The 23667-nt window shown below is 53.8% G+C and overlaps 2 protein-coding genes and 1 long non-coding RNA gene across 11 annotated transcripts in view; 1 reads left to right on the plus strand and 2 right to left on the minus strand.

The window, feature by feature from the left end:
* LOC147580073 (uncharacterized) overlaps window positions 1–23667 on the plus strand; it is a 37180-nt gene that overhangs the window by 6957 nt on the left and 6556 nt on the right. Inside the window, exons 1-2 of one of the 2 annotated variants that reach the window (XR_015252507.1) lie at window positions 9268–9366; window positions 12624–12830. This is a non-coding gene — a long non-coding RNA (uncharacterized LOC147580073). Of the gene's footprint in view, window positions 1–9267; window positions 9367–12623; window positions 12831–23667 lie in introns of those variants that run through there. The other variant, XR_015252508.1, reaches the window with a different exon arrangement.
* On the minus strand, window positions 7186–17936 carry MMP14 (matrix metallopeptidase 14). The gene is made up of 10 exons (XM_086710144.1): window positions 17554–17936; window positions 13426–13574; window positions 12921–13043; window positions 12234–12541; window positions 11576–11737; window positions 10849–11009; window positions 10533–10671; window positions 10250–10400; window positions 9658–9773; window positions 7186–9276 (listed from the first exon to the last, which is right to left on the minus strand). Exons 1-10 carry the CDS (start codon window positions 17656–17658, stop codon window positions 8942–8944), a joined length of 1749 nt encoding a protein of 582 aa, XP_086566270.1. The 5' UTR covers window positions 17659–17936; the 3' UTR covers window positions 7186–8941.
* On the minus strand, window positions 19469–22870 carry MRPL52 (mitochondrial ribosomal protein L52). Of its 8 annotated transcripts, none has more exons than XM_025919058.2 (5): window positions 22541–22633; window positions 22376–22436; window positions 22231–22298; window positions 20400–20464; window positions 19469–20024 (listed from the first exon to the last, which is right to left on the minus strand). In XM_025919058.2, exons 1-5 carry the CDS (start codon window positions 22566–22568, stop codon window positions 19875–19877), a joined length of 372 nt encoding a protein of 123 aa, XP_025774843.1. In that variant the 5' UTR covers window positions 22569–22633; the 3' UTR covers window positions 19469–19874. The 8 variants fall into 8 exon arrangements, with proteins under 8 accessions (XP_025774843.1, XP_025774845.1, XP_025774844.1 ...); XM_025919060.2 differs by having other exon boundaries at window positions 20393–20464; window positions 22376–22433; window positions 22541–22627; XM_025919059.2 differs by having other exon boundaries at window positions 22376–22433; window positions 22541–22618.

The raw sequence follows: 23667 nt of genomic DNA on the forward strand, positions 1-23667 counted from the left end.
ATGCCTGGGTTGGGCCACCTTCCCAGTTGGGTTAAAAAGAAATGACAGGTGAGGCGCCTGACTGGCTCAGTCAGAACAACATGCCACTCTTGATCTTGGAGGTCATGAGATCGAACCCCATGTTGGGTAGAGATTACTTAAATGAATCATAAAAAAAAAAAACTTTAAAAAGGGGCACCTAGGTGGCTCAGTCGGTTAAGCGTCCAACTCTCTATTTAGGCTCAGGTCATTATCTCAAGGTTCATGAGTTTGAGCCCCAAGTCCACACTGACACTTCAGAGCCTGCTTGGGATTTGGGATTCTCTCTCTCTGCTCCTCCCCCATGCTCACTCTCTCAAAATAAATATATAAACTTTAAAAAAAAACTAAAAAAAAAAAAAATGACTGGTGAAGGAATGCAGACAGCTGTTGAAAAACCTTGGCTTGACAGAAAAGGGGGATATGAAGGAAATCATTTAAGACTGCAGCAGTATCCAGGAGAGAGCTTTTCAAGATGTGGAAACTTCTGTGTCTGAAGGGAGTGGGGATTAAAGATCCTGCCATATGGTTATAGGAGCAAGTTTCCTTGTGCTTTGGAAAGAATGAGATGCTAGTTTGGAGACACATCTCAGAGGTTTGAGAGGAACCTCAATCATGTCCATTTTGGGGATGTCTGGTATATTACAAAATTAAATACTAAGATAAATGGTTTAAAAAAAAAGATAGATGGTTTTAGGAGTACCTGGGTAGCTCAGTCGGTTGAGCATCTGACTTCAGCTCAGATCATAATCTCGCGGGTGAATTTGAGCCCCACATCAGGCTCACTGCTGTCAACCTGTCAGCACAGAGCCTGCTTTGGATCCCCTGTCCCCCTCTCTCTGCCTCTCCCTCACTTGCACTCTCTTAAAAATAAATGTTAAAAAAAGACAGATGGTGGGGCGCCTGGGTGGCTCAGTCGGTTGGGCGGCCGACTTCGGCTCAGGTCATGATCTCGCGGTCCGTGAGTTCGAGCCCCGCATCGGGCTCTGTGCTGACAGCTCAGAGCCTGGAGCCTGTTTCGGATTCTGTGTCTGACCCTCCCCTGTTCATGCTCTGTCTCTCTCTGTCTCAAAAATAAATAAACGTTAAAAAAAAAAAATTAAAAAAAAAAAGACAGATGGTTTTGAAAATACTTAGTATATTTTATTTATTTATTAAGATTTTATTTTTTAAGTAATCTCTACACCCAACATGGGGCTTGAACTTACAACCCTCAGATCAAGAGTCCAGTCTCTAGTGACTGAGCTAGGCAGCTGCCCCAATATTTAATGTATTTTAAATATTTCTATTTAACAATTTTTTTTTTTTTTTTTAGTTTATTTACTTTGAGAGAGAGTAAGAGACACAAAGCACAAACTGGGCACAGAGAGAGGAAAAGAGAGAGAATCCCAAGCAGGCCCAGTACTGCCAGCATGGAGCCTACCTGAGTCATGTCAGACGCCTAACCGACTGAGCCACCCAGGTGCCCCAACAAATGAAAACTCTTAGCACAAACAAAGCAATAATACAGTGATAGTCACCAAATGCCTACAGGCATTCATATATTTATATTTTATTTTATTTAAGGCATTAAAAAATGTTATTTGGTTATTTAGAAAGAGAGAAAGCAAGAATCCCAAGCAGGCTCTGCTCTGTCAGTGCAGAGCCCATCTGGGGGGGCAGGGGTGGGGGAGGCATCTCATCAACCCTGGGATCATGACCTCAGCAGAAATCGAGTCGGAAGCTTAACCCACTGAACCACCCATGTGTCCCCAAGACATATTTTTTACGTTCAAAATTGAAGAGCCTTATAAATGTGAGACTGGGATTAAAGGCTCCTCCTGACCTTGGGATGAGGTTAGGAGGATGGGTGCAGGTTAGAGGCACCCCAAGAGGCGTGTGGGCATGATTACCAAAGGGCCCAGAGAAGTGACACAGAAATGCCCACTCTTGGATAAAGCAGTCACGGAGGCCGGCTTGCCTTGGCCCAAAGGAGTTGGGTCAAAGCATTCTGAGGTCTGAGCCTGGGAGACAGGCATAGGTGTGTTTGAGGCATCCACGGAGGGCAGCGTGCCAACTCGGAGAAGCTCCTAGAGGGCACCGAAGTGCCCCCTTACTTCCTCCTGCACCCTTTTCACTCCACTCCCTCTTCCTTCCCGGAGTTATTCGAGGGCTGCCCCCCCCCCCCCCCCACAGGGACAGCTGAGGGAAACTCTGACTTCTTCCTCTCTGCAGCTGCAAGACTAAGGCCTGTCATCCTGTTGCACCCATAGTCCCACCCCTTTAAGTACAGGTGGCCTGGGTGGAAACATGGAAAGTGTAAAGGGGGAAGGAACGAGCTGGCAGTATCCTTGGCCCTTGTCGGGGGTGTGGGGCTGGGGGATGGTAGCTAGGCCCCCGCGTGTCTCAGGTGTGGTTTGCAGTGCCAACACCCAGCACAAGGGGGCGCTATCGCCCCACAAACCCTACCTGGCAGGTCTCTGCAGTGGAGGGGGTGTGGCCAACCGGAGAATGGGATGGGTGTTTTTCTGGGCCCCTTGTCCAGCTTTCCTCCACTCAGAATTTATAAGCAGTTTTGTGCAGGCAAGTAGTAGTGGGCTCTGGAGCACAGGCCGGTAGAGACTTTGGGGCACAATTGGCATGGAGCTTAGAGAGCGGTAGGGAAGAGAGACTGTGTGTGGACCCTTCAGGTCAGGGTCCCGATGCAGGCTGGACTGAGGATACAGTCCCAGGAATTGGTATTTCCAGGGGCTCCTGGTGGCTCAGTCGGAAAAGCATGCAACTCTGGATCTTAGGGTCTTGAATTCAAGCCTCATGTTGGGTGTAGGGATTACTTAAATAAATAAAATTAAAAGAAAAAAAAAGAATCGTATTTCCAGAAGAGCTGGGTTAACCCAGCCCAATACTGACCACCCCCAGATTGAAGTCAGGCTGTGAGGGACTCATGAGGAAGCCGTAGAGACAAAGTAATTGTTTTGGAGTTATGAATCCATTACCTTGATGTATTTTTCTTTCTTTCTTTTTTTTTTTAACTTTCCAAAGAATGAGGAGAAATATATGGTAAAGTTCATAAAATGTAGTAAACTTAAACCTACAAAACAAACAAACAAACCAACAAACAAACCTACAGCTCAATGACTTTGTAAGTTGTGTAACATAATACTTGTATAGATGTGTCTAGAGTGCTTACAGATTCACAGCTAGAGCCATTTACTTGTGTATAGGCACAACTTTCGTTGGCAATTTAAGCCAACAAACTTTTATTAGGGGGTCCTGGGTGCCTAGCACCCTCCTACTCCTTTGTAAGGAAGTGAGGACCGAACATGTTTGTCAGGTGGCTGTGATGGGGTCGGTATTATTATGAATCATAGTCATTCCCTGACCGAACTATCCCATCAGTGTCTTGGAGGGCGACGGCAGGCTGTGTGATCTACTTGGAGTGGCCATATTTTTGGAATCCAAAGTGGGATGAACTGTCTGCCATGTCTGAATATACTAACTCACAGAACTTCGGGAAGATATTATTGGATCCAGGATATACGGTCAGGGCGGCCACGCTCCTAGCACAGAGCCAGACACTGAGTGGCCAAGGAGAGCATTTTTGGGAATTGGTTTTGCTCTCTGGCCTGGTGCTACATGTCTCTGGAAGCTGAGCAAAGGGTGACGTCTTTGACCACAGGCTGGATCAAAATGAGCTGGAGCTTGTCGCGTGTGTGTGAATCCGCTAGGCCTTTGGAGGCATCAGTCTTTTCCCCTCCTTTGTGGTCATCCTGGCCTTGCCCCACCCAGAGCCTATCCTGCCCTAAATCGGGGAAGTGGCCCTATCGGGAAGTGAAGTGTGTGAGCAGGATGTGACCCAATGGTGAGGCAGCTCCCAGACCTGGTCTGGTCCCTGAGTCAATGAGCTACTTCAGGCACTCAGAGGAAGTCCTTCCGCCAATTCACTGCAGTGTAGACACCTCTTCTGTACCCTCTACTGCCCCTCCCCATCCAGGTGTGGGTCTTTGGGGGGCAGGAAGCTGGCCTCCTCTTCCTCTAAGCCACAAAGGGCACATTGGAGAAATAAGGCACTCTGGGGGAAGGGGGGAGCTGCTTCGGCATAGAGGCAGTGGAAGTTGCTCCCTTGGGATGTGGTGACAGCTCTACCCTCAGGTGCCCGATCCTGCTGTAGAGCCCCTGGGTCCACAACTGGTGAGGGACAGAGGAGGACAGAGGGGGCTGGGTCTGGCTGGGGAAGGCTGGCCTGGAAGGCACTCAGCCTTCGGCCGTGGGCCAGGGTGGAAAGTATGTGTGTGAGCTCATTTGGAAGGTGGCTTCTGGCCAGTCAAGCCTGCCTCCTTTCCAGGCCCCCATTGCCCAGCCCCCTTGAAGGCTGCCTCTGGGTCTCTCCGATCTCCCAAAACTGTCTGAAGGAGTTAAGCAGAAACCCCCAGTTTAGGTGTACAGGAATTGGTCTCCTAAAGGAGGTGAATTCAGATTTGGGGGGTGGGTAAGAAAGGGGTACAGGGACTGCAGGACGATGGAGCAGCCTTGACTGGGGTTTCCCTGGGGACTCGGGGAATGGGAACTGTCCTCCCGGAGCCCTTGCCACGGCCGCTCACCGCCACCATCCCTCCCCTCGCTGCTGCCATGCATCCCGCTCAGTCCCTCTGGCTTCTGAGTCCTTCCTGCTTCTTCCTTCCTTCCCTCAGAGTACCTGTTCCTGTCCCCCAAGAGGGAAGTGGTTACAGGCAAAGTGGATTCCTGAGGAAGAGCCCTATTCCCCATGCCAATGCTGCCATCCAGAAGAATAGGCACGCACACACATGCTGTCAGATGTCCAGAACGCACACTACCACACAGACACCCAGCCACGTGGGGTCCACCCTGGAAGGGACACCCAGAGAATGGTCAGAATCTACCTGTACAGACAAAAAAAAAAAAAAAAAAAAAAAAAAAAAGAATCAGAAAGACCTGGGTTTTAACTTTGGACTAATGAGCTGTGACCTTGAGGAAGTCTTCTCCGGGCCTCAGTTTCCAAACCTATACAATGGGGGCAACATTAGTGCCTGTGTCATTGGGTGTTACGAGGACCTCAGCAATATTGGTGTTTTACCACCTCCCTTTAGCTGGAAAGGGAAGTAGGAGTCCAGAGGGGAAAGAGGACGGGGAAGTCTGTCAGAAGGGGGAGAAGGGGCCCCAGGGGAGGGACAGTGAAGGTCCAGCAGAGCTGACTCAGGGTTGTGTGTGGGGCATCACTCTGCTCAGTCCTCTCTCCCCTAGAAGGCCCAGCTCCTCTTCGGTCTTCCCCTTCTCACGTCAGTGACCCAGCGCCTGGCTGGCAGCCTTGGAGGTGTGGGCCCAGCTGGTGGTGGGGAGCCCTGGAGAAGGGAGTCTGTGGCTCGCCCCTCAAACGTGTGGGGTGCAGTGGTGGGCAGAGCGCTGTCTCTCCTCAGCACTTGCCCCCGGTCCAGTCTCCTCTGAGGCCGCTTCCCTGGGTTCTGCCCAAACCTCCTCACAGATTCCCCTTGGCTCTCGCCTGGCTGCTCTAGCTCACATGTGCTGCTTTCGAATAAAGGAACTTGGAACCTTAGAAACTGGGTCAGGCCCAACGGACAAAGCGGGGTAGGGCCAGTGAAAGCAGTGTTGTCAGGTCTCTCAGGAGCCACAGGGCCCTCTGCTCTCCCTTCACCCTGCCTGACCCTTTGTGATCAGCAAGGCCCCTCCCGGGGTCTCTGGGTGGCCTCATGGGCTGGATCCCTCAGGCCCAGGGCACGTCAGAAGCACGGGACCTTGCCGGCCTCCACCCCACAATTCTCTCTGCTCATGAAGCCTCTTCCACCTCTTCCCCCTTTGTCTCTGGTCCTCTGTTCCCATCTCTCCCCCTTGGCTTCAGAGAGCATCTTGTGATTCCAGAATCGGGGCCAAACAATTTCCTCGTGATGGGGAAACCGCACTCCAGCCGTGGCAGCCCTAGGCTCCCCCTCCTCTTCCCTCTGGCAGTCCCCCCTCCCCAGGCTCCTCTACTGGCTCCAGCTGTGTTTTGCAGAACTCCCACTGGATAACATCTGTAATTGCCTCCAGATGCGGGCCACAAAAACACAAAGGGGCCATGAGCTCATCTTTGGGCTCCTGGCGACATGCACAGGCCCCCCACCCCCCAGAGAACCCCTTTCTCGTGCCAGCTTCTCAGGGTCCCCATCCCCTCCTGTGAGGGTGGCAGGGTGGTGGTGTCCAAATCTGCTGAGACACACAGGCCGTGCCAAACAGCTGTTGGCAGGAGAGGTGTAGGAGGCCAGTCATAGGGTCAGGGTTCCTGGCTGGCAGAGAGGTGGGGTACCCCTTCTGCCAAAGCAATCACACCAACGAGCCCTGAAGAGCAGCTGGATGGAACCGCTGGTCTAGGTGGGGCCAGTGCTCTTGGAGGAAGGCTGTGGAGGGGGCCTGGGCTGGAGCCCGGGGAGGGCCGGGCTAAGGCAGGAAGGGAAGGGGAGGAAGAAAGAGGGCTGCTCCCCTTCAGCTGAGCTGACTCAGCAACTGAGCTATTCCTCCCTCCAGGCTGGTTTCGGAGGAAGGGAAGGGTGGGTGGACAGCCTGGGAACCCAGTCTGGGGCAGCAGTTTCGAAGAAACAAAGCCTTGTTATTCTTCCCTTCCAACCTGACCATCCTGCCTCTCCTGGGCAAGTGGGGTGAAACTCATGTTTTGCCAGAGATAGGCTGCTCCTAGTAGGCCATGGGTTGCCTCTCTGTTCCTTCTGCTCCTGAGGCAGAGCCCCAGGCCTAGAAGAGGCTTAGATGCTGAGGGCTGGGGTAAAGGGCCGAGTGTCAACGATCCTGGGAGTCCCCAGCAGCAAAAAGACAGGTCTGGGGAAATGGAGGGTCTGCGGCCAGATCACGTGACAGGCTAATGCAATTTAGGAAGATTTTCCAAGTGGCCTCAGCTTGACCACTTCCTCTTGCCCTTTGCAGCTCTGGGCCTCTAAAGTAACCTCTTGGCTAGGTTGGGAGAGAGCAGCTGGGCTCTGTGGACCACTTCTCTGCCCCGGTGGAGTATGTCCTACTTCCCAGCTACGGCCCTGAGTCCATGTTGTCCACCAAGAATAAACATAGTCCTTTATGAAAAATATTAAAACCCCACATCACAGAAAACACCGGTTACGAGTGCCTTTTCCATTCATTTCTCTTTCTGAGAGAATGCAGCCACACAAAGAATGTGAAACACCATTTATTCTTTGTGGAAAGGTTGAACAAGGTCAAAAATGTCCTTAGAGGGCACTGACCCAGCCCCGCCCTGCAGGTTCCTGGGGTCGGATGCCTCTGCCCCCCCACCCCCACCCTTCCCATGCCCCTTGTTAACAAAAAGGAACGATTTGAAGGGAATTCATATATAATAATTATAATAAAAATATACATTAAACAAAACAAAAAACCCAAACAAGACAAATTTAGCCGAACTGCCAGCACCGTTCATCCCACGCTCCCCCCACCCCCCATAACCTCCCACCCCTGACGTCCCTCTCCTCTCACTGCCCCCACAGGGTCTCACTCTCCCAAGTCCCCGGTACCATGACCACCTGTGGTGGCCAAAGGAGACTTCAAATGGGTGGACTGGGTGGGGGAGAGGAGGCAGGACACCGGCAGGATGGGCTGAGGGGCAGGGGCATCAGGAAGTGAGGGGCTAACCTGACTGAGACTCACCCAGGCACCTGCCGTCTCACTGAGGCCAGCTGAGGCTGCTGGCTGAGCGTTGCCAGCCCCTGGTCAGTCACCTCCCTAACTAGGTGGCCGTGGCCGCCCTCATTAAGGTCCCAAGTCGCCAGTCCCTGGATATGTGTTGTCTCTGCTGCTTTCTCTGGGCTCCCCACCCTTCCCATACGTGTACTCTGGTTGGAGGAAGGGCACCAAAGTGGAGGAGGTGTGTGAGTAGATGTGCCTCTCTCGGGCCCTTCCTGAGAGCTCCAATAAAACATGCCCTTCCCTGGGTACCACAGTCCACCTTGCCGTGTCCCTGCTGGCCTGGCCTGCCCGGCCCCTGGCCATCCACTCCCACTGCACCTCCCTGTTAGCCTTTTGGTCCTGTCTTGTCCCCTCTGACTGCTCTGTTCCTTGGTCCCTACCCCAGCTGCCTACATTTGAGCAAGATTCTTTCTCTGTGGCCTTCAGGTTGACCCCCAGGGCTCCAGACAGTCTCTGTCCTTGGCCCCACACCACCCCGGTAGCTGCACCCCCTGGTCTCAGCTCCTCTAACCTTGACATCCCCGGCTGAAGCTAACATTTGTGGAGGTAGGGCCGTCAAGGGTTTCTACAGCCCCTTAATGGCTCAGGCTCCTTCTGGGGAAGTTCTTGGGGCCAGGTGCAGCAGAGGCAGATCTTTGCAGAGAGGACTGACTCTGAGCTTTCCTCCCAAGGTCTTAGGGTAGCTGTGCAGCCCCCACCCACTCCTACTCTCTCAGGGTCTCCCCCCACAGCAAAATTATATTCCTTTTAGCCAGAAAGAGTGGTAGGAAGCTGCCAACGGGGTGCGCCTGGGGGCTCGTGGGGCTGGAATGCCCAGAGCCTCATGAGGTCAGAGTTCAGAGGTTGAAGGTACATCAGGGGATGGAAAAGGAGCAGATGACCCCATTTGACCTTTGCCAGCGAGGTCCGAGGGTTCTGCCTTCAAGTGCAGAGCCAAGACATTCAGATGGGGCTGGACACACACCAAGCAACAGAGGCCCCCCCGGGGAGGGGGGCAGGGGCTGGAAGGGGCGGCCCCTGATCAGCCCCCAGGGGACCCATCTAGGGAAGAAGCAATGCCAGGGTTGAGGTTGAGAGAGGCAGCCGTGGGACAGAAAAGAAGGGAAGTGGGGGGCAGGGTAGGGAGGGGGCTCGGGACAGGTGGGAGCAGCCCACCCACCACCACCTGCTGCCACTGGCCTTCAGGGGCAAAGTCCTCGTGGTAGGAGTGGGCGGGCGGCAGTGGGGGTCAGACCTTGTCCAGCAGGGAACGCTGGCAATAGAGCAGTCGTTTAGGGGTCCCATGGCGTCTGAAGAAGAAGACGGCGAGGCCCACGGCCAGCACCAGGAGCAGCAGCAGCACAGGCAGCACCACGGCGGCCGCGCTCACTGCCCCGCCACCCTCTTCGTCCACCTCGATGATGATCACCTCTGTCTCCTCCTCAGTTCCCTCATCTGGCCGGCCCCCCGATGAGGGGCAGCCCATCCAGTCCCGCAGGGCTGACTTGGGGTAGCCTGGCTCTACCTTCAGCTTCTGGTTGTTGAATTTCCAGTATTTGTTCCCCTTGTAGAAGTAAGTGAAGACTGCAGGGGTCAGCAAGAAGGTGGCAAGGAGAACAAGGGATGGGGGCAGCATCCAGAAGACCCACAGAGAGAAGAACAGAAGGAAAATCTGTGAGTGGAGTGACCCGCTTGAGCTAATCCCCAACCCTTTCCGAACATCGGGTTCCTCAGCTGTAAAAGGGGGTAATTCTAGTGGCTGGCAGCATGGTGGTGATTAGGTATCCGATGTGCACAAAGCACTTTGCTCAGAGCCTGGCACACAGCAAGGGTTCTGCTGTTCTCATCATCACTGCTTTCTACGTGATACTGTCCATCTTTCCTCCTGTTCTTCCTTAACCCCCTGTCCTCATACCCCCCCCCGCCCCCCCCCCGCACAGAGACCCTCCCCCGTTTGCCACTCACCTTCATCGCTGCCCATGAATGACCCTCTGGGAGACTCAGGGATTCCTTCCCAGACCTTGATGTTTTTGGGGTACTCGCTGTCCACTGCCCTGAGCTCTTCGTTGAAACGGTAGTACCTGGAGGAGAGGAGAGGCAGGGAAGCGGTCGGGCTCTGGGCATGTCCTTGGAGGGTAGCAGGGCCCAGGGCTGAATTCACCAGCGAGCAAAGGGTGGCTATGGACAGGGTGCAGGACAGGGGTTTTGAGTAATGAGGGCCTGTGGCCGAAAGTGGCGGAAGGTGGGGGTGGATGGGAGGTCCCAGGCTGCAAGGAGCCACCAGTAGCCTTTAATGATAGTGCCTGGCAGCTGGGGTGGAGGCACGGCGCTGGGGGCAGGAGGCGCCAAATGACCAGGTCTGAAATGGTGACCCGGTCACTTCCCACTCACTCAGCACCTAATGGAGGCTGTCTGTTGCTAGGCAATAACAGAGGCTCAGCCAGCAACTTCTCCAGGGAAACATCCCGGGGGTAAAGTGGGTCCTCCTGTAGGACTGAGAGAATCTGGTGGTGGTATCTGAGGAGAGAGGCCTCGGGTCAAGAGGATGGGGTCTCACTTGTTTCCCCGGAAGAAGTAGGTCTTTCCATTGGGCATCCAGAAGAGAGCAGCATCAATTTTGTCAGTAGGCAGTCCTCGGCCCAGCTCCTTGATGTGCTTGGGATAGCCAGGTTCCAGGGAAGCTTCGTCAAACACCCAGTGCTTGTCTCCTGGGGAGGAGAGAGAAGGGCACGATCAGGGTTCCACTTGGGCTCTTGCGGCTCTGGAGAAGTCGAGTGGAATCCACTCTTTCAGGGAGACTCTCCCCACACCCAGAGCACTAAGGTAGAATGCCTGGTTACCTTTGAAGAAGACAAACTTGCCATCCTTCCTCTCGTAGGCAGTGTTAATGGATGCGGGCAGGCCCCGCCAGAACTGGCCGATGGGCATGGGGTATCCATCCATCACCTGGTTATTCCTCACCCTCCAGAACCAGCGCTCCTGGAAGGCATCAAGGTGGGGACAGGGCGTTATGTCTTGTAGCTAGTCCTCTGGCTCAGTCCCCAAAGCTTCCCACTGCCTCAGCTCTAGTTCTTAGTCTTCCTGCTGCTGTTTCCACCCAGCCTGCTGGGCATAGAGCCCCCTTGCCTCCCAAACCAGCCCACTTCTTCCTCTCACCTTGAAGACAAACATCTCCCCTCGGAGCACGGCCACGGTGTCAAAGTTCCCGTCGCAGATGTTGGGCCCATAGGTGGGGTTTTTGGGCTTGTCAGGGACAGAGGGCCTGGAGGTAGTCCTGGGTTGAGGGGGCATCTTGGTGGGAAACCCTGACTCACTTCCTGGTGTAGAGAACATGAAAGGCACTTTAGACTTTGTGACAGGGGAGAGGAAAGAACAGATATATGGGCAGACGATACCCTTGCAAAGATGTGGGTGGACCTTTAGAGGAGGCTGAAGCAATCAGCTGGGGCAGGACAGAAAAGGTGGGATCAAAGGTGAGAGAGGAATAAAATATATAGAAGAAATAGGGGTGCCTGGGTGGCTCAGTCGGTTAAGCAGCTGACTTCGCTCAGGTCATGATCTCGTGGTTTGTGAGTTTGAGCCCCGTGTCAGGCTTTGTGCTGACAGCTTGGAGCCTGGAGCCTGCTTCAGATTCTGTGTCTCCCTCTCTCTCTGTCCCTCCCCCGCTCATGCTCTGTCTCTCTTTCTCAAAACTAAATAGACACTGAAAACAATTTAAAAAATATATAGAAAAAATAACGTAAAAACAAGTGGGAGTGTAGGGTGGGTGGAGGCAGGGCCTGGCAGGGACGGGAGAAGACTGTAGGACATGGGAAGGAGAAAGGGTGCACGGGCCAGAGAGACCAGGAGGGGGAAGGAGCACATGTAGGCATACATTACTCACCATACAGTTGCTGGATGCCCCGGCGGTCGTCATCGGGCAGCACGAAGTTCTCTGTGTCCATCCACTGGTAAAAGGGTGCCATGATGGCCGAGGGATCGTTGGAATGTTCAAGGCCCAGGGCGTGGCCCAGTTCGTGCACAGCCACCAGAAAGATGTCATTCCCTGGAGGGATGGGGATGATTATGAGGGCAGCCTGGGCCCCTTCCCTCAGACTCTCTGCTTTCCCACCAGAGGCTTCATTTTCATACCCGAGGCTGGGCCTGTTATGTTTCCCACCCAAAAAGCCACCAAGCCAGTCAGCGATCTGTTCTGGTTGGAGGTGAGAGAGTGCTCTGGGGCCAGACACCAATACCAGGAAGATGTGTATTAAGGGGAGCTGAGGTCCTATCTGGGCCCCAGTTTCTCCCAGGAGTTGGAGGTGCCATTTGCCTAGAAAAGTGGGAAGTCTTTGACTGGGAAGTCAATGATTGGGTGAGAGAAGGGACCAGATGTAAATAGCTCAAAATAAGATCCCTGCTTTCACTGGAAGTCAGACTAGGAGATGTTTGTAGCCCAGAGACTGTGGGGTTTGAGGTTTTGGGAGGAGGCGGGAGACCCCCCATGAAAACAATCACTGACTCTCCCCAGAATAAATGAGTCCCAGGGCTACCTCGCTCACCATTCAGATCCTCATTCCTGACAGTCCAGGGCTCGGCAGAGTCAAAGTGGGTGTCCCCTCCAATGTTGGGGCCTGGGAAATAGGCATGTGCCAGGAAGCCACCCTCGCCATCGAAAGGTGTGCTGTCACCATGGAAGCCCTCAGCGAAGAAGATCATGATGTCGGCCTGCTTCTCATGGCCCTCTCGGATATAGGCATAGGGTACCTCTCGAAAACGAAGTGGTGTGGCACTCTCCCACACGCGGAATGCCTTGCGAATGGCCTCGAATGTGGCATGCTCTCCCACCTTGGGGGTGTAATTCTGGATGCTGAGGTCCAGCCGCACGGGGAGAGGATGGGAGTGTGTTAGGATAACAAAGGATAAAATTCTCCCTCCTTGCACTTTCCCAGGTTTGCGTGAACCGCCCAGCCACCTCTGCTGACCTGGCTCTTCCTGCTGCCTCACGATGCCTCAGCCCCAAGAACTGAGGGCTCAAGGGACCCACAGGCTTTGGTTTTCTGGCCCTGGGATGTACCCCCCGCCCCCCAGGCTGCACCTCTCTCCAGGATTAAAGCCCCTTTCCTCCCCACTCCCGAGGACGCTTCACAGGAACAGAGGTGAGTAGGACAGGAGTCCTCAGTCTGTAAGTACAGTTGACAGGAAGGGCAACCCTGATGGGAGAAAGGCAACTTGCCTGTTGGACTCACCAAAAAGTGATCTCATTATGCTGCCATTTGAGGCCCTGGATGGCATAGCGTTTCCTTCGAACATTGGCCTTGATCTCAGCTCCAAACTTATCGGGGACACCACAGCGGGGGCGCCTCATGGCCCTGGGGTGTGAGATTGCAGTCAGGATAGTGTATGAAAGAGAAAGGTCTTCAGAGTGGGGGAGTGCCTGGCCTCAGGGTCAGTGTGGGAAAGGGCCAAGGTTATGAGGTCAGGGTGGATAAGAGAGAGTCTAAAAAAAAAAAAAAAAAGTGGGAGTGTAGGGTGGGCGGAGGCAGGGTCAGGTGGGGATGTGGGGGGAGACTGTAGGGCATGGGGGAGGAGAAGGGACGCACGGGCCAGAGACCAGGGGAGAGAAGGAGCACATGTAGGCATACGTAACTCAGAGTCAGCGTGCGGGGTTGAGGTAGGGGGCAGGAGTCAGGTAGCAACCTCTCTGTGCTCTGTGGGTGCTGGGCAGAATTCCTGCCGGGGCCTAGCACTTACTTCATGGTGTCTGCATCAGCCTTGCCCGTCACTCGCAGACCGTAGAACCTCTGCATGGCAGCGATAGCAGCTGAGAGGGACTGGGGTGAGCGCTGTGTATGCGTTCGCAGATCCCCCGGGGGCAGGTAGCCATACTGCTGCAGCCAGGCCTGTAGGGAAAGAAACGTGGCTTAGAGCATCCCCACTTGGCCCAAGGGGAAACTCTACCCCCTCACGGTGTCTGGCATGCACCCTTGGCTTAGGAGGAAAGGGCGACGAGCTCCCAGCCTGGCTCTGGCAGTGGGGCTGGAGGAATTCCCAGGCTGGACCTGAACTCTGGCCCAGGCCCCAGTAGGACTTGCCTTCTTGGGGCTGTGGGCTCAAACAGGGTACGGAGCCACAGCTCTGGACTTTGGCTGTGAACTCTCTTGAGAATGGGAACCCAGATGGCTCGTCTTCTCAGAGCTGAGATTCCTCCAGCACTTTCCTCCTCTGTGTCAGTGTTCTTGTAAATATAGCATGTCCTACCTGAGAATGGGTTGTGCCCCTGATGGGTGGAGGTGGGGAGGCTGAGGGGGCTCTATTTTGGTCCTGGCATGAGACCCTCTTGGGACAGGGATGCCATGCTTCCAGGACCCTCACAGCTGAGATCTTTTTGGAAAGGTGAGCAGAAAAGGAGCTAGGGCTGAGGCTGGCTGCTGAGAGGGGGAAGCCGGGACGTTTGGAGGTGTCGGGGGTGTGATCCAGCCACTGAGCCAGGATCCTGCCACTGTTCCCATCCGAGCATCTGACCTAGGGCATGGGACCTAAAGGCCCTTACTTAAGGTTCTCAGTACGGGCAGTGGGAGATGGGGGAGGTGGTAGAGACTCGGTGACTGTATTTTACTTAAGGTATGTTGTGAATTGTTCATAATATAAAAGCTGGCATGCTGCCTTAAAATAAAGTTAGGTTTTTGGTGTTTGACTGAAAGGTATGCAAACTACAAAGCCCTGCTGACGGGGGGGAAAAAAGTCAGCCTTTATCGTAAGAACAATGGAGTATTTTTCTAAAGCCTGAAAAGTAAAATGAGCCAAGGTGTATATGGAATATGAAAATGCTGGGATTCTCTAGGGGAGATACTACTCTGGTCCCTGTTCCAGCTTTGCCTTCTTAAGGAGTCCAGAGGGGGCCTGCACGTTGCCTGGGATGGAATCTGGGAGTGCAGAGGGGTGGACGATGCTGTTGGGCACCACATCTCTTATCCCAGGTTGTCAGGATGGATCTTCATGTGGCCCTTCACCTCTGGGCCCGGCCCGGGAAGTGGAGCAGTGCTCCTGCATTGGGGCTGGGGGTGATTCAGGAGCAGCTGACTGGAGACATGTGCCCGCAGGGGCAAGAATTGCAACAGGGTTCTGGGAAGTGATCCCCCAAGGCTGATGGGAGTTAGGGCCCAAGATGTAAACAACCCAGCCTTTCCCCAGCCAACAGGCCTGGCCTGAATAACCTTAGCACCACCCGGCTCTGAGAGCCCCTCCTCAGGGGTAGAGGAGGGAGCAAAGTTTAACCTCTGCTCTACCACAGGGGAGCAGAGCAGGGTGCTCCAGAACCCGGCTACTCTCCCCACAAGCTGTAGGCTTGCTTGCCCTGACCTGTGCTGGCTGATGCCACAGCTAGTGCCCGTGGGAGGTTGCAATGGCCTGTGCCCAAGTATGCAGGAAACTCCCTTTGCCCTTGGCCTCACCTGTAGGGTACACACACCCCAGGCTTATGACCCCGGGTGGGGGAGCCACTACTTCAACTTTGGAGAAGCATGGGAGTGGCCTACTCCTGGAGCTGGCAGTCAGGAGGACTGAAGTCAGGCCCCCTCAACCCTCAGGGAGCAAAGCTGAGGGGATTTCTGCTAGGGCAGAATGACAGAATAGAGGGTGGCAGAGAGGTGGAGAGAATCCACATCTAGGAGCGGTGGGATCAATCCCTCTCCCCTGTGAGTCTTTCAAGAAAGTAGGCAGGTCTAAATATTCACACCCACAAAGTCCCCCCCGCCCCCCCACCATGCGCAAGAGAGAAAAATGGAGATTTAGGCAAGAAAGGGACTTCCCTGGAGTCAAAGAGAGCCACAAAGCCTGGAAAGGAAGTGCCCCCATCCCTCTCCTCCCAGGCCTAGGCTCTGAGCAAAGCAAGAACCACAGAGAAGACTAGGAGGTGAGGTTGGAACCACAGAAGAGAGGACTCTTGTGTCTGCGGCTGGGTGGGGGAAGGGCCAAGTGCCAGACAGGCCACGAGGAGGAGAGGGCTGTCCTGGAGCTGGTGCAGGACTCTGGAGGCCTGGTGGGAGGGACCCGGCTGGCTGAGGCCTGGCCACCCGAGCTCGCCCTCTAGATTGGCCTGGAGAGGGAGCAACTATGTTAGGTCAAAAAACTCAGTTGGCTGGCTTTGTCTTGAAAACTGAGTGGTATGAGTATTCCCCTAGGGGAAAACTCAACAGAACCCCTCCCACCTCTGGCCTAGGAGTCCTGCAGAAGGTGGGTAGGTGGGTGGGTGGATGAGGGGAACTCTGGCTCTCCAGCAGGCCCTGGATCAGAGCCTCTGGGCCTGTTCCTCCCTCTGTGGCCCAGAAGCAAATGGTGGTTCTGGCACTGGGACTGCACATGACCCACTTAAAACAGAGCCAGGGCTGCCGCCCCTCCCCTAGGGGGGCCTAGTGGGGCAGGGGAGGGAAGGCAGGGCAGGCAAAGTTGGCAGGGGACAGCCCCTAGATGTCCAGACTCCTTTTGTTAGGGGCTCTCCTTGCAGACCTCCGATGAAGACTCCAGGCCTGGAGAGAGGATGCCTCCTCCAGCAGGACCGTGTCAGGCTGGGCCCCACAGCAGATTCGCACTCTCCTTGGCCACCCCCTCCCCAGGGCCACGCTTTTCTTTTTAGCCTCGGATCCCTTCGGGACAGAGAGAGTGTGTTCTTTCTGGAGATGTTTCCTCCGGGGGTGGGTCCAGGGCCAGGACCAGGAGGGAGGAAGCCAAGTCCAGATCCCCTCCCCCTTCTGGGGCCCTTCCCGGCCCCTCCCGACCGCACCCAGGCCCTGCCGGGCTGAGTGGGTTGGGATGGCCCAAAATAAGAAGCTGATCAAATTCGTCTCCCACCTTCACCCCAAAATAAGAGAGAGAGAGAGAGAAAGAAAGAGGAAAAACCTCCCCAGACAACTCCCACGCGGCTTCCTCCCGGGCCGGTGGGCCAGCGTCTGGGAAAGAGTGGGGGGGGGGGGTCGCCGGAGGCGGTAGAGACCCTGCGGGGTGCCCTGGGCCTGGCCCTCTCACCCTACTCCCCGGTGCGTTGCCCTCAGTCTCCCTGCAATTAACACAGAAAAGCAATTAACAAAAGCAACAAAAAGAGCCTAAAGGCGTCGCTGGAGGCGGGTGGTGTGAGTGGGGGTAGAGGCAGGAGGCGGCTGCTCTGCCGGCCGAGCCCCTGGCTCACAAGGAGAGCTTTGTGTGTACGGAAACGCGGCCAGGGCGCCAGCTCCGCGACCCTCGACGCCAGGGCTCCGGGCCGGGGACACAGAGGGGTCCGCTCGGGGAGGCGGGGTGGGTCGGGGGCCGGGGCCGCCAGGCCGTCCAGCCCCGACCCCACCTGGCGGCGCCTGCATCCACGGAGGGCCGGGACCGCCCGGGAGGCGCTCAGCGTGGGGGGCCCGGAGCCGCGGCGCCGTCCACCCGAGCCTCCCTGGCAGCCCCAGCGCCGGCGGGCGCGGGCGGGAGAGCGCTGGAGGGTTGGAAAGTTGAAGAAACAACGATCTCGCGCACATGACAAGGAACCAGGGCAGCGCTGGGTCTGAGCCGAGTTCAAGTATTTACCAGGCTCCCTCCTGGTTCCGGAGCTGAACTCACAGCCCGGCAGAACCGGGAGGGTTGGGGTGGGCCCCGCTGTAAAGCTCTTCCCAGGAAAGGACTGGGGAAGAAAGTTGGCGGCGGGTCGGGGGTTGGTTGGGGGGAAGCAGAAGTTGGATCGACTTGGAAGTTTGGAGATGAGCAGGGAAAGGAAGGGAGGGGGTTCCTGCGGGCCGGAGGGCCAGAGACCTCCGGCGCCCTGCTCTCCAAGCGGGGGAGACCTGGGAGACCCCCGGCTCGCCTCCCCGGCGGGCGCGACTCCCGGCAGGACTGGAGGAGCTCACTTACTTCGGGGCTGAAGCTGCTTTGGGCCGAGCTGAGGGAGGCGAGCGCGGTGGCGAGCGTGAGCAGGGGGAGTAGCAGACCGCCGGCGGGCCGTGGGGCAGGAGACATGGTCCGCGACTGTCCCGGCCGCCAGCCGTGCGGGCTCCGCGGTGGGGCCCAAGCTCTGGGGTCGTGCCGCCACTCCCTTGGGGCGCCTTTGTCTTCGGTGGGCGCTGAGTTTGGATTCCTAGACCGTTGTCCGCTTGGAGATGAGGGGATTGCTCTTGAAAGCGCCTGTTTGCTCGTCCCCTCTTTTCTGTTTTTTGATCTTTCTTCTGCTTAGTCTGCGAACTGGATCCGCGAGCCCTCTCTCACTCTCTCCTCTGGTCCCTCCCTTCTCCCACAGCCTCTCCGCCCCCGCCCCAATGCCCTCCTTTCCCGGTGCGGACGTGGTTGTTTCAGCCTGAATCCAATTACAGCCAAGAGCCGGGTAAAAAAAAAAAAAAAAAAAAAAAAAACAAAAAACCCTAAGTTGCCTTTCTGTGGTGGAGGCTGCCATCTGCAGGGGTTGAGGCCACAGCTAAGGACGGGGGTCTGGGGGGGGGGGGACCCAGCGGACGGGATGTGGGAGACTTTCTCCCCCTAAGCATATTTTGGGTGGCTTGAGTCCTCTGGTATTCAGCATTTGTCTCACCTCAGAGTGGGAAGTACTGGGAAGCCCAGTGGTTGGCGCAAACGAGTTCAGAGTCTAGGATGACGGTGGTGAAGGTCTTTCATGTCCAGGACACCTGGGTTGGGGGTTTGTCCGCTGAGACCTGTGGCTCAACCAAATTGAAACTTTTGCCCCTGGATCTTGACAACCACCTCCATCCCTCTCCTGCTGCAAACATGCAACGGTAATACAATCCACCCACCCACCAACAAATTGCACAACCACATTGGGTCTGGGGGTTCTTATGGAAAGACAAATGCACTCCCTTAATTATCATCATTTGCAATCTGGCTGCTCCTTAAATTAGAGCAGGCTGGGGAGGAAAGAGGTACAAGGCCATGGAATGTGGGGAAAGGCAAATCAAATTTAGGGAAACTGTTAGACCAGAGAGATTGGGAATTAGGACTTTGGGGGTTTAGCTCCCCCTCTACACTGGAAAAAGGCAGTTCCCTGAAGACTAAAGTCTTCAGGGACTGACTAAACTGATAACAAAATGTGGAGGGATGCAGGAGAAGGGAAGGGCACGCTGAAGTGGATAGTGGGGGAGAGACAGATAAGAGGTTGAGTTAGATCTGGAAAAGCAGCACAACAGAAGCAGGAAAAGTGTGGGAGACAGAAAACTCGATCATCAGCGAAATCTAAGATCCCAGAATTGCATTGGTCAGCGAGAGAGGAAGGAGGTTGTGGGGGGGGAAGAAGGGAGGGAAAGAAAGCAAGGAATAAAGGAGGCTGGACAGAAATTAGGTCAGGTAGGAAGCTCCAGAAATTCTAGAGATCCAGGAACTATCACAAGTTTGTGGCAGGATAACAGAAGAAAAGCCCAGTGCTCTGTATTGTAACTGGAGCAAAGGTCCTTTTCCCCCAGAATCCGTGATCAATTAAATGAAAGCTTTCCCTGGGTCCCGGACAGCTAACAGGTTTGTGGGAGATATATGATGGGTATTAGATACCTATGCATGGTGACTGTTTGGGGGCTGAGCACCTACCTCCAGGGCTCCCCCTACACAAAGTGCAGTTGGGAGGTACAGGCCTCTTTCTAACCAACCTCTGGAATTTTGCCAGAACCAAAGAAACCTCAGAATCCAACTCTTTAGCAGAACATGCGACGCCCAAGTCTGGTTCTTCCCATGTCAGTGTTCCCAGTGGGGGTATCCTCTTGGGCCATGTATCTGAAGCTTAGGAAAACTGACACCAGTTGCTTGCCAAGAAATGGACCTCAGCCGGAAAGCCTTTTTTATCAAAACATTTATTAAATGAGTAACTGCACACAGCCTGAGCTGTGTATGGGCTGTTAAAGGCTTGAGTGCCTAGCTAACACCAGGAAAACTGCTGCCCCTTTTTCGTAGCAGTTCGCAGAGCAGCTACTGTTCATAGTTGGGCCAGTCCTATGGCTCGTGAAGGAGGGAAGCATCCCAGAGCGAGGTTCCACTGAATTGGAACAGAGCCAGTGATGAGGGCACTAAGCCAACTCTTCCAGGCAGTGATCTTACAGGCTGTTCTTTCTGGTGTCCAAGCTCTTGTGCCGGGAAGACAGATGGGGAACGTGAAGGCTCTCTTCTGACCAGGATGAGGCATATAGGTGATAGAGAAGAAAGCCAGAGAGAGGCTGGGAAAGGGAGACAGGTATTGCTTTTTATTGACTTGGTAGTGGGTTCTGCAGTAGAGCCCCTTTGGGTTTAAGAGCGTTTTTCTGTTTCCCTTCTTCTTCCTGCAACTTCTGCTGCCTGAGCTGCCATGCCTGTAAGCCAGCATCCATTTCCTGTGACAGCAGTACAACTCGTCTCTGAAACAGACAGGAAAACAGGGTGGATAACATCTGGGGCTTGGGCTCTGCACATATATCCTTTCACTCACAGATCAAAGGCAGAAGTTTCAGCTGGAAAATGACACTGTTGAGTGGGGAGGGGGACCAGGTCCTGGGTTGGGAAGTAGGAGGAAGGAGAATGTGTAGCAGAAGGTCTACCACTGGTTCCCACCCTCGGAGCGCTCACTCCATTCCCCCCTCCTCAAAGCACTGTAAAAACCTTGAGCTGTTAAAACCTCGGTATGGGGGTACGAGTTAGCTTATGTGTCAGTACAGTTCAAGACAAATTAAAATGTAAAGTTTTTTCCCTCCAAGTACACACAGGTTGCCCTGGCTTGGGCTCTAGCCACTCACTGCAAACTTCTCCCTTTGGGCTTTTCTTCGAAGCTGGCCTTTCATTGGAGGCGCAGGGCGGCCATCTGCAGAAAAAAAGACAAGTATTAGAGATGGCTGACAGCACCTTGTGAAGGCACTGTGACAGGGACAAGGGAAGAACCAGTCTCTAGTTCCTTTCTTCCACTTTCACACCTGTGATGGCTTAGTTCTCCAAAACCCATCCCTCAGTGTCAAGGGTAAGATATGCCAAGAATAAGCTCTGAGGCACACTCCTACTCGATTTCACTTACCCCTCATTGTCCTGGAATTCAAGGTCCTTTGAAGTGCTGAATCTCATTTTAGCTTTAGAAACCCCCCACTCAAGCAATCTGATCACCGTTCCACTCTCCATGAATCTTTGCTGAATCCCATCTCACTCCATAATGAAATACCTTCTTTTCCTTTCCTTTCAGCCCAGTTCTCATCCTTAGCCCCCCCCCCCCCCAAGCCCTATCTGTCCCAGAAACCATTCTCTAACCTTTTCAACTCTGTCAAATCTCTTTCTGAAAAAAGTGCATATTGGTTATTTATTATTCATCTATTTGCCTTGGGACATTTATTGTACTATTGCTTTTTTTGTTTGTTTGTTGTTGTTGTGTTTTGTTTTGGCCTTATGTGGCACTTCAGATCCTCTTGGAAAGGGGTAGAGCACTGAACTATTATTCATTTTTAAAGATCTCATGCCGTTTTCCCAGCCAGACTTTCATGGATTGCATCCCTAGATTTCACTGTAGTGCAGGGTAGGCACACAACCACATAATCAAAATTCTATAAATATCTGCTGACTTGGTGAAAAGATGCAATATCTGACCTGAAGTAGTTAATAATGGAGCTGAAGAAAAAGGACACTTACTTTCTACAGAGTAAGAAGCAAACAGTGAAAAGTCTGCCCAAAAGTTTTGTGGAAACTGAGAGATACAATTAAGTAATCCAAGACTACAAGTTAGCAAGTAAAGAAACCTGAATTAAGACTCAATTCCAGAGTCTTTCCAATATTCCATACTACTTCTGGGAGGTGCTAGGCTTCCTACAGTAAATAACGAACAGAAAAACCTTCACCATCCTCTTCAGGATCACACTTCTATAGAATCCAATAGGGTATTAGTATTCAGGTCTCTGTGCTGTTGAACGGTGCCTGGCTCCCGCTCAGTTCTAGTCCTAGCTTTGCTATTACCTAGCTGTTTGATCACGGGAACTCTGAGGCCTCAGTTTTCCCACCTGTAACTGGAGTCCCATATAGGGAATGGGGAATGGCTTCAACTTTTCTAACATCCCTCCCTTCTAGGTCTAATATCTGTTTTTTCCTTCTTCCTTTCCTTTTCCTTCCTTCCTTCCTTTTTTTTCAAGGGAAGAAATTTTTCTGAAGGGAGCCCGCCATCCTCAGTCCTCACCCTTCTACCCCTCTCTTCTGAGATGTTCATTTAGGCAGCCTTTCAAAGAGTTCTCCCTGCATCTGGTACCAAATTCTCAACAATGTACTCACCAGGTAGAATGGTGGGTCTTTCTACCTTTTTAAAAATCGTCGCCCCTGAGAAACGTAAAGATCTTGTCACTCCCTCCCCCGGGGCGCCCCAAGTTAGAATTATCTTCTCACCCCACAAGATCCTGTCTAGCTGCACTTTCTATAGGCATAATTTAAAATACAAAGTAACCAGGCTGCTTCTCCCCAACTCCAAATATAAAGTTCAATACTATGTTCACTCACACACATCCCCGCCTTAACCCCCTTCTCCCTCCCACCCTCAGTCCAGGGACGTTCCATCTCGGCGAAACTCTCTTAGGGACAGTTAACTGTCAGATCAGCGCTCACCCGCGTAAGACCAGTCTGGGAGCTCCGTAAGGGGCCCGTAGCCAGAGGGGTTAGCAGCCAGGCCCTGCCTGGGTGGAGAAAAACATTCGGTGAGGATTCAGCCCACCTTCTGGCACCCCAGGACCCCCTTAAACCAGTAACTCACTGGAGTCGCCACTGACTGCCCGCCCGAGCCGCCACGCTACTGTGCAGCTTCCGGACACCTGCTGGGAGAACAGGGCAGAGTTGGGAGAGAGGCCGTGCACTCAACTCAGGGGTCCTAGCCCTGCCCCCGCGGGCCCCTGAGCCCACCGACTCCACACCCACTTACTCAAAAGCAGGGTACCTAAAGCAGCCATGCTGAAGCCGCGGAGCCGGAAGTGGGCGTGGCCCCGGTGTCACGCGCTACGCCGCATGGGAAGTCGGAAGCCGCCATCTTGAATCTGGTTTTCAATCACGGGCCCCGCCATCTTGGGCCATTGTACGGAAGAGAGGGACAAAACTGCGGCCCTAGTATTTAGGCGACAGTGGTTGGTCTGCGTATGAATCGTCAGTACTGGTTACATTCTCAGTGGAAGTCGTGTCCTAGACTGAATCGTTCTGAGCTGCTCCAGCGATCTCTGCGCAGCGGTGTCTAGTCCTTTGAAATTTATGCCATTATCTTAGAGAAGTTCCCTTATTCTGTCTTCTGCATCACTGTAACATGTTTTTCCTCAGCCTAGGTGTCAAATCTAGAATGAATCGGAAAATTTGGGTCTCCGTCCTTATTTATTCAACACAATTGAAGAGCTTATGTGGCAAGCATTGTACTAAGTGCTGGGGATTCTGCAAAACAGACGTCATCACTATTCTGATAGCGTCCCCAGTCTAGCGAGAGAAGACAATGATGATCACCCACATTACTGTAACAGTACCGTTGAGATTCTAGCAGGTGCACAGGGATGCAAGAGCACCTGGTTCTGGGGATCCCAAACAGATCAGGTTCTGGCCACTTGCCACTGACAAAAATCCAAAGGCAGACAGACAGTGGTGAAACCAGAAAGGGATTTAGTTCAGTGAGACCAACACCAGGAAGACAGAGGTCAAGTGTCTGAAAGCGCTGAAAATACTTCCAGGTTTATACAAGGAAAATGAGGGGCAAAGGTGGGCGAGTACCTGCAGGGGGGCAGTGAAGGTCAAATCTATCAGCGTTTTGCTTAGAGTCAATCATGGGTGGTGTTTTGTGTCTCGGGACAGTGCTTATTGCTTGGGTTGTTTCATTCTCCTCAGAGGTTGCTATGCCCTCAGGGTCTTCCACCTGAGCCAAGAGACTGGCTGGAAAGAACCCAACCAAAGGGGCGCCTGGGTGGCTCAGTCGGTTAGGCATCCGACTTCAGTTTAGGTCATGATCTCCCAGCTCGTGGATTTGAGGTCTACATTGGGCTCTGTGCTGACAGCTCAGAGCCTGGAGCTTGCTTT

This window comes from Puma concolor, chromosome B3, assembly GCF_028749965.1.
Source record: "Puma concolor isolate L17-30 chromosome B3, mPumCon1.1.hap2, whole genome shotgun sequence".
NCBI lineage: Eukaryota > Metazoa > Chordata > Mammalia > Carnivora > Felidae > Puma > Puma concolor.

Bases quoted from the DNA above. Each gene is read 5' to 3' on its own strand.
- MMP14 (XM_086710144.1), bottom strand. From the start codon at position 17,658: ATGTCTCCTGCCCCACGGCCCGCCGGCGGTCTGCTACTCCCCCTGCTC. The intron at 12,542-12,920 runs GTGAGTCCAACA...GCTGGACCTCAG, and splicing joins CATAATGAGATCACTTTTTG to CATCCAGAATTACACCCCCA. The intron at 11,738-12,233 runs GTGAGCGAGGTA...CCATCCCTCCAG, and splicing joins CAGGAATGAGGATCTGAATG to GGAATGACATCTTTCTGGTG.
- MRPL52 (XM_025919058.2), bottom strand. From the start codon at position 22,568: ATGGCTGCTTTAGGTACCCTGCTTTTGA. The intron at 22,437-22,540 runs GTAAGTGGGTGT...CTGTTCTCCCAG, and splicing joins TTTAGGTACCCTGCTTTTGA to CAGGTGTCCGGAAGCTGCAC. The intron at 20,465-22,230 runs GTGAGCGCTGAT...TTTTTTCTGCAG, and splicing joins CCCAGACTGGTCTTACGCGG to ATGGCCGCCCTGCGCCTCCA.